Source organism: Lygodium microphyllum, chromosome 6 (assembly GCF_053477565.2).
Source record: "Lygodium microphyllum isolate KBCC chromosome 6, Lygodium_microphyllum_v1.1.10, whole genome shotgun sequence".
NCBI lineage: Eukaryota > Viridiplantae > Streptophyta > Polypodiopsida > Schizaeales > Lygodiaceae > Lygodium > Lygodium microphyllum.
Window position 1 is genome coordinate 103,195,576 of NC_141140.1, and position 16,427 is coordinate 103,212,002.

The following is a 16,427-nucleotide window of genomic DNA, read 5'->3' on the forward strand; positions in this document are numbered from 1 at the left end:
GCCATGTGTTGCTGTGAGGTCTGAATGGAGCTGCTTTCAGCAACTTTTTTGTTCTTTATGGCAATGTGAATACATTTTCAACGTACTGTGTCTATGATTTGCATTGTTTTGTCAACGCCACATTCTTATATATGAAGATGTTAAGAGAAAGGAGTTCAAGTTAAAACAAAACACAGTCTATACTCATTACTGTGGTTATATTTCCCAAAGTTCTCTGAGGAATTTCACAAGTCAAAACCTTGTCGATCAAAGCTCTTCTTTTTCTTGTATCACATAATGGCAAAAGAATTGGCTACGTTAAAACAGGAACAGCATGGATCACCCTTATCCAAGAATGGAGAAATTGATATGCCTTTTTCACTGAGCTAGCAGCATAGAAGGGAATTGCCATTTTAGCAAGCCTTGATCTGAGCAATGTGCATGATTCTCTCTCTCTCTCTCTCTCTCTCTCTCTCTCTCTCTCTCTCTCTCTCACACACACACACACACACACACACAAAAAAGCCATGTTCAAATAGCTTACACCAGTGAGAAATGGCTGTTAGAAGGTTTGTCCATCACCCTATGCATTATCTTGGTCCCAGCATATTGTTTACATCACTGTGTACAAATATTTAAATACCATTTTGTTCTGATTTGATAAGCGTATATTGCTCACTATAAAGTGTGAATGAATGCTTATACATTCTATACAATGGAAAACAAATTCCCTTCCTGTGTATATGGAGATGAAGAATCTAGATTGATGAGGAAATAGGAGGGGCACCCTGAACAAAGCTTTCCACGTCTATCAAGCTCTGTAATGATGTAGGTACAGGTGGTGGGGTGATTGAGATGCTTCCCTCTAGAACTTGGACTACCTTGCCCATCGAAGGCCGCAAATCTTCATTATCTTGAATGCACCAGACTGCAGAATAGACCATTCGTTGCAGCTCATCCGCATTGAAATCACCTGTTGAGGTGTATGAAAAGCTTGACTTATAAGCTCACGTGAGACATACATGGAGTACACTGATGTGAAGTAAAAATAGAAATATAGCTTGTAGAAAAAGATGTGTAAACTATTGTGATACTGTAACGTGTGCTCTGCTTGGCTCTGGTTCCCTCCCCTCTTATGTGTGTGTGTGTGTGTGTGTGTAAGCTTTCTCCTCCATTGCCAGATTTCCCTCTCTTTATTGCCTGGACCAAGTTTTAGGTTGTGGTCTATCTACAGTGCACAAAACCTATTGATTTTTCTCAAGGCTTGTTCTCCCTTCCCTGGTATACATCAGATGTTCTCTTATTGTTTCGCTCTTGACAGTGACATGTCTCTCGTTGAGACATCTATGTATTAAAACATTTTTTGTTGAAACAAGAATTCAATGAAAAAAATGTGTGTGCCCGTCTGTGTGTGCACCTTTGCTTGTGCATGCACATTCATGCATGTGTGAATGTGGAATGCATCAGGATAATGATCCCTAGATGAAGGTTGAATTATGTTTTTCAGCACATTTGGCACCTATGTAGAGGTTCCCATACACAAAGTCAAACAAGAAGAGCAAGATGGAGGGGTCTGTATTACCTTGGAGGCGAGGGTCAACAAGACATGTGAGGTCAGTGTTGGATTGGTGGATGAGCTGCGCAGCAAAGATGGGAAAGAAGACAGTCTGCTGATGGGGGTTAGTAGGTGTGGTGGCCATAGTGGGTCCATGGTCCACATATTGGATATTGCGGCGGCCGCTTACAAGCTCCAGGAGGGTCATGCCAAAGCTGTAAACATCGGCCTTGGAGGTGATGGGAAGCCCTGCAATCCATTCAGGGGCCAGGTAGCCTCGTGTCCCGCGCAGCGTTGTCAACACGCGGCTGAACTCATGTCCTATCAGCTTTGCCAGCCCAAAGTCTGCCACCTTGGCATTGAACTCTCTATCCAGCAGAATATTCTCAGGTTTGATGTCACAGTGGATTATGCATTCCCTGCATGACTCATGCAGGTATGCCAGGCCCCTGGCAGCACCGAGTGCCACATGGAAGCGCTGTTGCCAGCTCAGTAGCAGTGGTGGTGGTAATGCTAGCTCAGCATTCGAGCCATCTTCCCTCCCAGCAAAGAGGGCCCCACCCAGTGAACCATTCTCTGCCATCTCGTACACCAGAAGCCTCTGCTTCCCCTCTGAGCAGAAGCCCAGCAGCCTCACCAGGTTCACATGCTGTATCGTCCCTATGGTCCTTACTTCAGCTCGGAATTGCTTCTCCCCTTCATCCAGCCTCTGCAGCTTCTTCACAGCCACCGACAAACTGTCCCCACCCCCAGTCACACTCCCAACCACCCCCTTGTACACTGCCCCAAAGCCCCCACTCCCCAACTTGTCCCGAAAATTCTTTGTTGCTGCCTGCAGCTCTGCATACGTGAAAGCTCTCAACCCTGCTTCCCCATTAGCCCTTTGCCTCCTCTTTCTCTTCGCCATCACATATCCAACTATCAAAGCACCTGCTGCCACGATAGCTGCCCCTGCTCCTACAGCAGCACCAATTGCCTTCCCACTCAAAGACCTTTTGCTGGAATGGTCGCTGGCAGGCATGTCCTTTGCAGAAACCCGAATGTAAAAAGTGCCAGTTGCAGTAGAGCTTTGCCTTCCATTGAACAAATTACCTACAAAAGTTGAGCAATTCCCACTGCTCCCTTCATAATAGAAGGAGGAGCACGAGCAGTTCTTTAAGCACAGATTCTGGCATTCTCCTTTACCCTCCACCTGCAATGAGCTTGCAGAATCCATGTCAAACAAGGTCCCATTGAGAGCATAAAACTCATCATTGCTTATGCCCAAACTGCAGTTTAGAGGAGAAGCTCTTTCACACCCATGTATGGACACTTGTGGGGTAGAGTCATCCCACTCTGCTTTATTGACTGGTTGAAAGCCAAAATCTGGGCATTTGCAGTTGGGCTCAGATAAACTGTTGCATATGCCGTTTATTCCACACGCCCCAATAACATTACAAGGGTCCTTCGGCTGATTCCAATAGACATTCCACCCCTTCCCTGGCACGTAACTTGACTGCCTGATTTGTCCGCTAGAAGTCATTACGAACCTTGAAACATTGAAATTGATGCCCACACCAGGCTTAACATACCAAGTAAACCCAGAATCATTCAAGGTAAAATTGTATATCCAATTGGCGGTCATTTCTTGCACATTGGAAAAAATTTGTTCATTCCAGTCACCGCTCGACCAATATTGTCTGGAGTCATTGTAAATTGAGACGAAATCAAGCTTGGAATCGCCCATTTGCAGTGCATAAGGACCAAATGATGGATCATTTGGAGTTAGCCATGACCGGATTTGCTTACCTGAGCCTAGGCTCATAGTGGGCAGCCATGTATCTCCTGGCTCATCAAAAGTCTGCCACATTATGGTAGAGTTAGAGCTCATCAACACGAAATTGCCCGTATCCATCAATCTGGCGGAGGATATATTTTTGAAGTTAGATCCTTTAGTCCAGACTACACGGCTGCTATCTGTGAGACTCAACCCACCCTCTGCTGAAAGGCCAAAAGTGGCGGCTTGGGTGACCGGCTCCTCCCTGTTGGCCACCCACACTGGGGTGAAAGGGTTTACACTGGCATACCATATGCCCAAATACATGGAAGAGGAGCCAGTTGATAGTGAGAATAGGCCTAGTGCAAACATTCCATCTTCAGAGATAATAGTCTGAGAGCCTGATAAGGAACCGCCCAAAGCAATAGTACTACTCGCAGCTGCAGCTGCAGGGCAAGCTATTTGCGAGAGGATGCTAACAATGATGCAAAATTGGAAGCCAACTGTGGAGAAGGGAGGAAAACCCATTTCCCTGGAGAGAGTGTGGGTGAAGCTGCAGAAGGGTATATGCTCCCTCAGAATCTGTTCACAATTGCAGGGTGGAGGAAATCAACGAGGTTTATTATATATCTGGAGAGACACCAATCAAGATGGAAGGGTTGCTGACCTCATGAGAAGAAAGAAAGCAGGTGTGTTAGACTCGGTAAGACTCGACTCGAGTTGGAAGAGGGAAACCCATGACTGTCATGAAAATGAAAAAGAAAGAGGGAAGGGAATTAGAGAGGCGGGGGAGGTAAGGAAAGAAATTATGTATACGAGAGCCCAGAAAGCCATCCAAGTTTCAACCCATCCAAATCCGCCAGTCTGTAGTGCCGCATCTCATGGCAATCCCATCATCCATGGGCTTCCTTGTGTCATCTCTTTTCCAAAAAGACAGGTTTGGTCATCTCGTGTAATTCCTTTTCAACCCCGTTGTGAACCCGCTACGCCTTTTCAACCCATTCAGACGCGTTTCAGGGGCCTTTTGCCTGCCAGGTCAAACTGGCCCTCTCTGACTGTCTCCATGTCATGATACCATAATCATAATCATAATATAATTATAATTATAATGACCATCTATAAAGGTCGAACTAAACTTCTAGAAAACCTAACAAGGGCTGCTTCAATGCAACCATATGGAGGTCTTGAAATAGCACTAGAAGCTAGCACTTTGAATTAACCAGTTTGATACTATGTAACCTAAATTGTTACTTAGATGTTGGCAATTCTTAGTTTTTGGAAAAGAGATTTAAATAAAGTGATTATTTTGGTGTTTAAGACTACCTGGCTAAGGATCAATACATTGTATATAGAGAGAGAGTTCCAAAATCCTATTCTAGCCTCTTTTCGTCAGTCATCAAAAAGAAAAAACATGTCTGTGGGATGGCTGCCAAAGCCCACAATACCCCCTTCTCGATTTTAAAACCTTGAATCCATAATTCAAGGCCTAAACTTGATGGTTCTTGTGCTTGTTTTTGGCTATTTTGCCCGTTGAAACAAGTAAAAGAATGTGACATTTGTTAGACAACGTCTTATTTGTCAGACGTTTGGTTGACAACTTACAAAGTGGATGTTTGTCACCGTGTATAAACTAGCTTATCACTTGGCGTGTAACTAGCCTAAAGATTATCCAATGTTCATGATAGCTTTTGCGAGATCTCTCAAGGGATATTCGCACGTCAAACATTAAGAGGGCCCCTTTGGCAATCAAGTATAGAGATGTACCCCACATACATCTAGTTGATAGTTGCTATATAGGAGGGTGCAATAAATTGTGTTCAAAATTTGAAGGCCTTGGGAAATAATCTTTTAGCCAATTGGGATATTGTGTGTTTCATTGAGGTAACAATAGAAAGAACAAGTTGCAGTTGATGAAAAATGGCTTCCATACCCAACTCGCCTTTGCCTACACCTTTGTTTGAAGTTGCCATGTCTTAAGGAGTGGTGGTGATCCAGCATGGAATGTCTCAAGAGATGGAATGTTATTAGGGTTGAGGTCACTGAACACATAGGGGACCTTAAGAATTCCAAGCTATTCAAGAAAATACTATCGTCTAGATGCTAGGGGATACCATAGAAGTGTGTAAGGTTGTTATGGTCCGTGTCTTAAGAGGGGCTAGGAATTGTGGTCATGTACGAGCTTTTTCTAGAATAGGCTCAACAAATTTCCTAATATTTTGTATTATTATCAAATTGTATTAAGTTTTATAAGAGGATTAACATTTTATATTAAACCCCTTTTTGGAGATTGCTCCATTAGGGTACAATAGTATTATAGTTTGCCTAAGCAAATTGAAAACTAAACCATGAGCTAAACGTGCATGTGTGACCATATATGCCATATGTAAGGAATAGTCATGACATGAGGCAAAACATTAATGCTAATGGTTAGATATTAATAAAGGCATTTCGTTATGGCTTGTTTATATAATAGAGCTAGTCACATTACAATGTACTTGAATGTCATTATGTGATACATTTATGAAAGTTGTTGTGCATGTATATGTACTACCCAAACACATAAAGAATCACTAAGCAAGCATTTGTGATAAAGGGGTGCATGCTAATAAGTAGCTTACTAAGCTATAGATATTTATATAGACTTGTCCTCTAGGGGTTTCATTAGAGTGCATGCTATTAAATGGATTACCAAGTTATAGATTTTTACATAGATTGTCTAGTGCAATCAATGAAACCCAATAATATTTGATCTATGGATATGCATTAATAAATAGATGACTATGTTATAGTTATTTATAGGACTTGTCTACAAGTCAACAAGCGATACTCAATAATAGTTGAAATAAAAATGGTGAATGATACTCAATAGTGGTTGAAATAAAAATGGTGATTGTATGTTAAAAGAGAAATGGTTGTCATTACATTTTGTCACACACAATATACACATGCGCAAGCACACACATAGAATGAGTGAGTGAGTTGATTAATGTTCTTTCAAATACAATATATTTGAAACTTTCAAATACAAGATATTTGAAAGGCCTTTATCTTCCATCCTTCCAATTGTTGACCCTCCCCCCCCCCAAGGAAAAAAAAACGCACACACACACACACCTATTATCTTATTGCTATATTATTTTAGCTATAGGTTCGGAAAGCCCTGAACCTACCTCCTTTTCCAAACCTCATTTCTTTAATCAAAACCCCCTCCCCTCCTCTCTTTCTCACTTGTAATATCTCATTTTCTCTTCCCCTTTCCTTTTTTCATTAAAGCCTCCCCTCCTCACCTCCCTTTTTTAAATTAAAACCCCATTCTTTTTTTAATTAAATTCCTCCCCCCTCCCCCCCTTCTCTCATGTGTAGGGCCTAGGTTCTCTCTCTCTCTCTCTCCTTTAATTAAATCAAACTTCTTTTTAAATCAAAAGTTTCTCTCTCTCTCTCTCTCTCAGTTAGATTAAACTTTTTAATTTAATTTTTTTAATTAAACATTTTAAAAGTTTTTTTAATTTAAAATTTTTTGATCATAGTTTTTCACACACTTTGAGAAGGAGATAGAATGAGAGAGAGAGAGAGAGAGAGAGAGAGAGAAGAAGAAGAAGAAGAAGGATAAAAAGAAGAAGACGGAGAGAGAAGGGGGAGAAAGAGAAGACAATAGTCTTTTTTAATTGAACATTTTTCTTCTCCCCCTCCCCCCTCTCTCTCATGCGTAGGGCCTAGGTTCTCTCTCTCTCTCTCTCTCTCTCTCTCTCTCTCTCTCTCTCTCTCATTAAACTAAATGTAAACTTTTTGTTTAATTAAAATAAGGAGAGATATATATGTATATATATATATATATATATATATATATATATATATATACAAATAACAAAAAGGAAAGAAGAGGAGAGGGAGGGAGAGAGAGAGAGGGGGAAACATAGAGAAAGAGAATTATAGAGAAAAAATATAAAATTTAAGAGAGAGAAGAAAAGAAAAAAGAAAAAGAGAGGAGAGAGGGGGAGAAAGACAAAGAGAAGAAAATGAGAGAGAGAAAATAAGAAGAAGAAGAGAAAGAATTATAGAGAAAGAAAATATAAAATTTAAAAGAAAGAAAAAAAAAGAAAAAGAAAAAAAAAGAAACTTTCTTTTTAATTAAAATAAGGAGAGAGAGAGAGAGAGAGAGAGAGAGAGAGAAATATACAAAGAGCAAAGAAGAAAGAAGAGGAGAGGGAGGGAACAGAGAGAAAGAGAATTATAGAGAGAGAAAATATAAAATTTAAGAGAGAGAGAGAGAGAAAGGAAAAGAAAAAAGAAAAAACGAGGAGAGAGGGGGGACAGAGACAGAGAGAAGAAAATGAGAGAAAATAATAAGAAGAAGAGAGAATTTGAACACAGAGAGAATTATAGAGAGAGGAAAGATAAAATTTAAAAGAAAAAGAAAAGAAAAAATGTTTAAAGAGAGAAGGAAAAAAAGAAAAAAGAGGAGAGAGAAGGAAAGGAGAGGAGGGGGGGGAGAGAGAGAGAGAAGAAGAATAAGAAGAAGAGAGGAAAAGAGGAAGAGAGATGGGGAAAAAGAGAAAAGAGAAAAGTCTTCTTAAAATTTAAATATTTTTTGAGAGAGAGAGGAAGGGAGAGAGAAGGAGAGAGGGGGGAAGAGAGAGAGAGAGAATATAAAATTTAAAAGAGAAGAGAGAAGAAAAATATAAAATTTAAAAGAGAGAGAGGGAGAGAAGAAAAAAAGGAAAATTAGGAGAAAGGGGAGAAGAAGAAAAGGGGATGGAGAGAGAGAGAGAGAGAGAGAGAGAGAGAGAGAAGAGAAGAGAGAGAATATAAACTTAAAGAGAGAATTATATATAGGGAAAAGATAAAAATTACATACTTTAAAAGAGACTGAGGGGGGGAAGAAAGTGAAAGAAGAAGTAGAAGAGAGAGAGAACATGTAGAGAGAATTATAGAGAGAGAAAATTTAAAATTTAAAAAGAGAGAGAGAATAAAAAATAGAGGAGAAAGAGAGAAGGAAAATAGAGGAGAGAGAGAGAGAGAGAGAGAGAGAGAGAGAAAAGAAAAATTTTAAAAAGAGAATGAAGAGAGAGAGAGAAGAAGAAAAATAGGAAAAAAGAGGAGAGGGAGAGAGAAGGAAAAGAGAGGAGAGAGGGGGGAGAATAAAAGGGGAGAGAGAGAGAGAGAAGAAAAGTGGGGAGAGAAAAAAAGGAGAGAGAGAGAACCAGGAGAGGAAAAAAATAAGAAGGCAAAGAAAGAGAGAGAGAGAGAGAGAGAAAATTAGATAGAGAATTTTGGGGGGAGAGAAAGAGAGGAAAAGGAGGAGAGAGAAAGATGAGAAATGGATTGTTGAGCGAAGCTTGCCGCTTCGAGGCAGTGAAGTTGCCGCAAAGCGGCCTAGCGTTTTGTGCGCGCGAAGCACGCACGGAACGCTAGTTATCATTAAAGAAAACTTTCACAAGGTCAATGTGGCACATCCACAAAATGGGTAATAGTAAGTGTGCACTCCAACATTGTGTGATAGTGTATATAGCATGGCAAGTGTGAACTGGTACTTTGAGAATCCTAATAGTCTTTATGACTTAAGAATGTGGCTAATGGTGTATGTGGGCTCTACCAACACTGTGTGAAAGTGGGCACAACATGGTAGATATGAAGTGGTTTGCAATACTACAAGAACTTCGAAGTCCTCTCTCTCTCTCTCTCTCTCTCTCTCTCTCTCTCTCTCTCTCTCTCTCTGTGGCTATGGGATTTTGGAAATTTTAAACATCTAATTAATATGTTGAGTATGGATAAGTCTTTAGTTCATAGATTAGTAGATATAGCCTTTGTAATTATGCATGTATATGTAACATGCATGTGTGTGTGTGTACCCATGTGTTTACACATGCATATACATTGTATGTGTGGGTGTTCATATATATGTGTAGCAAGGGAACCAACCATTTTTCTTTAAGTTTGTAATGACCAAGAGGGAATATGGCATGATTTTGTATACAAGCCATAGAACCAAAATATGATACCTTTGTGCAAACCCTTTTGCCACATGAAGCATGCTTTTGGCCCACAAAATACCCTAATAGTTATTAACATGCAACATGCCTTCAGTTGGAAAATACCATAATGGTTACTAGAATTGGTGCAAAGCATTGAGAGAACATTGGCACAAAGCCTTGGCGCCAGTCTCGATGTTTCTCAAATATGAAAATGTAATCAAAGTGTTTGTCCTATTTCCTTTGCTTATCTCCACAAATAAGGCTTCATTGATTATATGTACATCCATATGTAAGTTTGCAAATTAGTTATATCAAGTCTTTGTTAGAGAGGTTGTTTCAATATGGAAGTGCAATACATTAACTATTAATGATACAAGTCCTTCATAATGGTCTCAAGGTCTCTCATGGTTTGTTTTTTAGGGACTCAACTACCCATGAATCATATTGCCATGCAAGACATGTATAGGGATGTGAAATAGGTTAACCAATAGTAATAGTGGTACTTCAAAGTTTTGGTGTGAAGTACCATGAGGAAACTAGGTGCAAAGTGCCTAGTACTACATTAATGTGTATTTAGACATGTGAAAGGCATATAGGCAAAGAGGCATATATAAATGCTTTCTTTACAATCCATCGTTAGGTGCCATTGGCACCAAAGGGAAAAAAAAAAGCTAAAGCTATAAAATTTACTAAATCGATCATGACCAAATACGCACACACATATAGATGTGTATGTATAATATCTAAATGATTAAGGAAAGACAACAATGAGCTTAAGAAAAGAGAAATACAATGTTAAAATTGTTAATATGACAATTGTTAATAATGAAAGGTCATTGCTATTGTTTTATCATCAATCAATAATATTTTAGAAATATTTTATTATTTCAAGAAATCATATTGTGCATAAGGAGAACTAAATAACTTCAAAAACCAACACAATGGTCTAGCCTTGTGTGTGTGTGTTTTCAAGGCTTACTTGTTAAAGCTATTATCATATAAGGTGCAATGGATATGCAAGAAGCTAGTTACAAGTTCAACATGTTTGTGGGCTCACTTTATAATATACAAATGGATATGTAAGAAGTTATCAAGGTCAACATGTTTATGGGCTCACTTTGGTGTACGTATGTGTGCATTATAGAATTCAGATTACCATAACCAAGATTGGTACTACTATAGGATAGAATATCTTTTGAAAGGTTTTGAAAAAAACCCATAAATTCTTTGAAATTGGCTTACTTGAGAACTTCTCTCTTAGCGTACATCTACATGACCAAAATTTTGAAAATCTTCAACATAGATATGTATAGGGTTTGGTGAGTTGGAAGAGTTGGATTTACAAATCTTCTTGCTTTGCGAATTAAAAAATTATTTACTTAAGGTCTAAATTTCATGTGATTGTTTGTTACTAAATGGAATAGTTATTATGAAGTATGTATATGTATATAAATTGAATTATGTGGGTACAATTATCTCTCTCCCTTTTGTGGGGCGTGGGATCAGGTCTAGGAAGAAGACAATTTAGAAGATTAGAATGTTGATTAGGGTTTCTAAAGCAAGGTGCTACGGAAAAATGTTATTGGGGTTGCGATGTCATGAGATTCTTTGTCCATGGTTTAAACATAAAACTTTTATCCTTTATATATATCACTTAGTCACTTGTAAACTAGACATGCTACATAGAGACTTGCCTAGTGCAATAAATCTTAAAAATCTAAGTCCACCATCATATGGCATGGTGTAATAAAGATGGGGGTTCGTTCTCTGCCTTAATATGCAATAAATTTATCATGGGTCCTTGACAAGATGATTGATTTTGGATACTTACTCTTAGCCTTCCTTGCATTGCTTACATGAAGTTGCTATAAGTTTTGTAAGTTGTGCTACATATGACATGGTATATGTGATCATGGACAATCATATGGCTTGGATGAGGCCCTGGCTACATATGTCAGTGATGATGTTACTCTAGAAACATGACTCGCAAGTGCATTAGGAAGAAGAATCACTTGAGTTCATGAAGTTTACTATGTTTGTGAGCATAGGCCATTGTGTATGTTTTACACTTTACTTGTGTGACTAATAAAATAGTCAAGAAAGAAGGTAAGAAGAGCAAGCCATTTTTTTCGCCGCTTTTTTTGGGCTGAGCAGGTGCCATGGATGGAGAAGGGGGAGAGGTGTCCAAAGGCACCACACAAAGGGGAAGCTCAAGCCATGCATCCACAAGCAACTACAGATGACTCCACTTGACATGTAAGTGCTATTCTTCTCATGCAATGACGGGAATGGAAAGCCACTCTTGGCTATGTAAAACATGACAAAACTGTGTATTTAAAGGGCAGCAACCCATACATACAAGAGCTCTATTATAAGTCTGGAGGAAGGACTAGGCTTGGCATATGCTGAGTTTGATCTCCCATGTGAAGAGAGACATTAAACTTACTCCCTTGAGTCCTTTAAGAGTTGAATAGGGACTGTTATTGGTCTTCCAATTCTGTAATCTGTAGGGCTAAAGTTCATCTACTTGCTTTATTGATTAATCTTGACACTTAGGACTCATTCTTGCTCTTGGAAGCTTACTGTAATCTACCATTGTTTAAGCTTGAAGAGAGGAGTGTCAATAAGTCTTCTTGACTTGTTTATGTGAAGAAAGTGGGCTGAATATTTCAGCCCAAACAAAGAATTGTGGACAGCAACACTTATTTTCCTCCTCGTGAAGATTCATGATCATTTACTGGACTTACTTGACATTGATATGCTTGATGCAAATTGACATTGCATCAGCATTGTGGAAAGGGTAGCAAGTGAGCATCTTGATTGCTCTATGTACATGCTTGGGGCTGATGTAGGTGGCCCATAACAAGGCTGACAAGGCAACATAAATTCCTTCTTCTATATGCTTATTTCAAGCTACCTATTGCTTGTTACATGCTCTTAAATATAGGGGCTGTTTTTGTGCTTCAACAAAGTGTCTTCTTGGGAGATAGATGACATGTATGTGGGCTGAAATAGGCAGCCCTCATAGTGATTTGTGGACAATAGTTCCTTTTACTTCCCTATTGCTTCATATGGTATGATTTACACTTGTATTTGGTTGATCTATACACTCTATGATAGGAAAAATTAATGTTATCATGAGAGGTAAAATTTGGAAGTTTTTATGGGCTAATTTGGAGCTGAAATCTTCAGCCATATTTAGAGATTTAGCTACAACAGTGTTCTTTTAATTCATTTCTTACTCTATAGAAGACATCTTGCCAAGATATGCAAGTATTGTGTGTCCATATGGCAGGGCAATGTTTGCAGATCATTCATAAATGCTTTGAGTTGAATTAAGAGGAACTTTATCTCTTTATTTCTTGGCAGTGGTATCTTATCTTTATCAGGATCTTTATTTGAAACTCTCTTGAAGCAAAGCTCTTTGTCCTACAAGCCTTGTAATTGACTCATAAACTTTGTCCCTTACAAGTTTACATTGAATGTAATCACACAAAGAAGATCCATGCTTGAATGATGGGACGCATAGTTGTTTTTGATACATATACTTAACTTCATAATCTGTGCTTACTCCTATAGTCAAGGAACCAAGAGCTTATGAGGTAATATGCTTGTGATCTTTGCTAAGAACATGCAGTTGGAAGCCCTGTTAAACATCTTCAAGGATTTCAAATCCTTGAAGAGCCTTCAACTCTTCTCTTATCTCTACCATCTCCAGAGTCTAAACTCTTGAACCCCAAAACATTCTTCTATCTCAAACCCCTGTGATTAACTGCGGAGTACCTCTTGGACCTTTAAACATTCAATGTAATCTACTTGTCTCTTAAAGCCACGTCTCCAATTATCTTGTCTAGTTTTCTTGCTAAACCCTTGTGGCGACCTTCAACCCTACGCGATACGACAGCGGCAAGGAAGAGGGGTTGTGTGTGTGTGTCAGATTTTGGAAATTTTAAATATCTAATCAATATATTGAGTATGGGTAAGACTTTAGTTCATGTATTAGTAGGTATAGCTCATATAATTATGCATATATATGCAACATGCATATATATGTGTGTACCCACGTGTTTATACATACATATACATTGTATGTGTGGGTATTCATATACATATGTGGCAAGGGAACCAACAATTTGAAGGGGATGCAATGGCAGTGGAGAAGGAGAAGTGGAAGATGCAGGAGAGAAGAGCACACACAATGTAGGTGTTGTCCAAACTCTATGACAGCCTTACATTAGGGGAGTTTTGAGGTCTCGAAAATGCCTTTTAGGATGTGGAGAGAGAGTGCTCTAGACCAATAAGAGCAAAGCCTCCGTAACGGAACTTCTATTTAAAAAAAATTAAAAAATCATTTTACAAAAATATATAAATATGATAATATTACGAATTTGTATTTTTATTATGTATTTTTAGTCTCTTATATTCGTGATTATGACATATTTTGCATTAATGGCATAGAGTCTCGGCTACTTTTATTTAATGATGTTTCTAGATTAATGATAATGACTGATGTAATCGAAATTCAAATTGGTGAAAAGCATGGCGCTCAGTTTTTTCCCTCCTTTCTTTTATTCCTCTATTGTTTTTCCCTCCGTTATGATAGCCTAGTCCTCTCTCTCTCTCTCTCTCTCTCTCTCTCTCTCTCTCTCTCTCTCTCTCTCTCTCTCTCTCTCTCTCTCTCTCTTTGTGTGTGTGTGTGTGTGTGTGTGTGTGTGTGTGTGTGTGCATGTATCTCTCTCTTCTACCATGGATACAGAAATTCGACCTTCAACAAGGCGTCCAAGCTCCCAAATCACATCCATATCAGTGTTTAACTCATTCCAAACTGATGGAAGATGGATTCCTACTATCATTAGCAAAGGTAGTTGGATCACCATGCAACAAGCAAAACGTGGAAAAAGGCAAAGACATGAGAGCTCGTTTATCTCTGCTTGGAAGGGCAGAATCCGAGATTTTAAGCTTGGAGCAAATAAGAATAGTATCAAAGAGGTACTAGTGCAACATGTGTTCATGCATAGAGAGCTGTGTTTGAAACCTGGATCTTCAAAGCTTCCAATGCATAGACCAAATTGTAAGAATTTGATTCTTAAAGTTTTTCCTTTCTTAAACATGGTTTAGGTTTTTCCATTATAATATTTGTTTGTCTTGTAGATGTCTATCCCTCTAATCTTGAGGAATGGCAACCAGTGGAATCTATTATTGATGTTATTGATGTTATACATGGTTCAATTGGAGAAGAAATGTATAGAGGTAGAAAGAAGACAGAGCTTGCAGAGAATGGAATATTCTTTTATGACCATTCTTATGTTATTCCTATGCGGTGTTGCCAATGGGGATCAATAAAACTCCTTCCTTTGCCAGATTTTTCAAGCTTTGAGTGGCCTTTGCCAAGTCCAGCTACTAGTGAGGGCTATAGATGTAAGATATTTTCTGAGATCCAGAAAGCACTAAAATCTAATATCTCAAGTAGGCTAAGCAAAGTTACTTTATTTATGCCTATTAATATATTTATTGATTTCTTCTCTAATATGGAGATAAGAATAACAAAAACCATGCTTTCAGTGAAGAGACTAACATATGATCATATCATACAATTTGTTGATGAAGGATGGGATACAAGGACAGAAGGAAAAATTATATGTAAGATAGATCAAGACTCTATAGCTTGTAAATATATGATTGCTACTCAAAATTTTATCCTTAGCTTTTACTATAGTCGATGGCATTTTGTTGGTAGTAGTCTAGTTGCTTTAGACCAGAATCTTAATGATTTCAGCAAGGATCCTATTGTGGATCTTGATATTTGGTTCAACGAGGATATTATTGCAATCTTAAAGATCAGAAAATCATGTACGCTACATCAAGTGAGGATGGATTTACAAAATGAAGACATTGAACTACCATGCTCCTTTGTATTCCAACTTGACAAGAAACGAGTAAGTTTTCACATCATATTATATCTACTTAGATGTATATCAAGATCTCACTTTCTAACTAACAAACATTTGTAATTTATTTTTTGCAGATATCGAAAAGGAGAGAAAATAAAATACACTGTAATGACATTCAAGAAAAGATATCTTTACTATCAATATAAAATACATGTACAAATTTTGTAGCAGATGTCTATCTGCCATCTCTATGAGATATACAAGGGCTGAAGGGCAAATTTCTATATATGAAGGCCTACAAGGCGATATGGCAAAGCTATTTCTTTTTTAGAGAACTATCCTTTCTAGGAGTCCTTTTGCCTTTCTTTGATGTCTTGGGTATAGAAGGTGTTGAAGCTGTGGATTTGCCTTCCGTGGTTATAGGCATCGCATCTCCTTCATGGTGCAAATCCCCACCAATCTCTGTTGTTGGTTGTATACAATTGACCATCATATACTTCAAGAGCTTTGCTCTGATGTACCAAATATGCTCAGATGTATAGCAATCCTTCGAAAACTGTCACACATTTATAGAAAAAAGAGTTTTAGTTCATTATTGTTCTTATAATAGACTATATTTTTATCATCAATGGACTATTTGCAATTAATATCTATCTTAAAGTTTAGCATCTTTCATATTACCTTTACATGTTTATCATCATTAAGATAAACAAAGTTAACCATTCTTCTAGCATTTGCAATCACCCTCCAGCCACAAGAATGGCTATCATCCTGATGGGGACACTGCAACCACCAACACAAAGTAAAACTATAAAGAGGACGAATGGTAGTTCATAGAATAAACTCATGTTTCAATTATTTTAATGAATAACTTACCGCAACTTGTCTATATTGCATTGTTGCAAGCAAATCAGATGGCATAGGGGGTATTTTCTCTAGCTCTTCAATTAATCTTTTGGCACCTCTGTATATAAAATATATTAAAATTTAGAGTACTTACAAAAAAAAGAATTGAAATATCAAGGAGCCCTTGGATAATATAACTTACAATTTAGCATTTCCATGGCTTCCTTTCATAGAGTTGATTAAAAAGCATTGCTTATCCACAAGGTCTATTGCAATCAAGCTCCAATGAGAACTAAAAGCAATCATATCTCAACAAATTAGTAGGATAAAATCTCAAAAACTCTAATAGAATATTGAATCACTTACTTTTCATTATATGGAATTATAAGCAGCTCCAAAGTATCGAAGTCAATCAAATTGAGCCAGTG

General features: G+C 38.2%; 1 protein-coding gene across 1 annotated transcript; it reads right to left on the bottom strand.

The window, feature by feature from the left end:
• Nucleotides 1-515: 515 nt before the first annotated feature.
• On the bottom strand, nt 516-4,061 carry LOC148034884 (G-type lectin S-receptor-like serine/threonine-protein kinase At2g19130). Its single transcript, XM_087679819.1, has 2 exons — nt 1,562-4,061; nt 516-952 (listed from the first exon to the last, which is right to left on the bottom strand). The coding sequence occupies exons 1-2, from the start codon at nt 3,816-3,818 to the stop codon at nt 738-740; spliced, it is 2,472 nt and encodes an 823-aa protein (XP_087535945.1). The 5' UTR covers nt 3,819-4,061; the 3' UTR covers nt 516-737.
• Between the last annotated feature and the right edge of the window lie 12,366 nt (nt 4,062-16,427).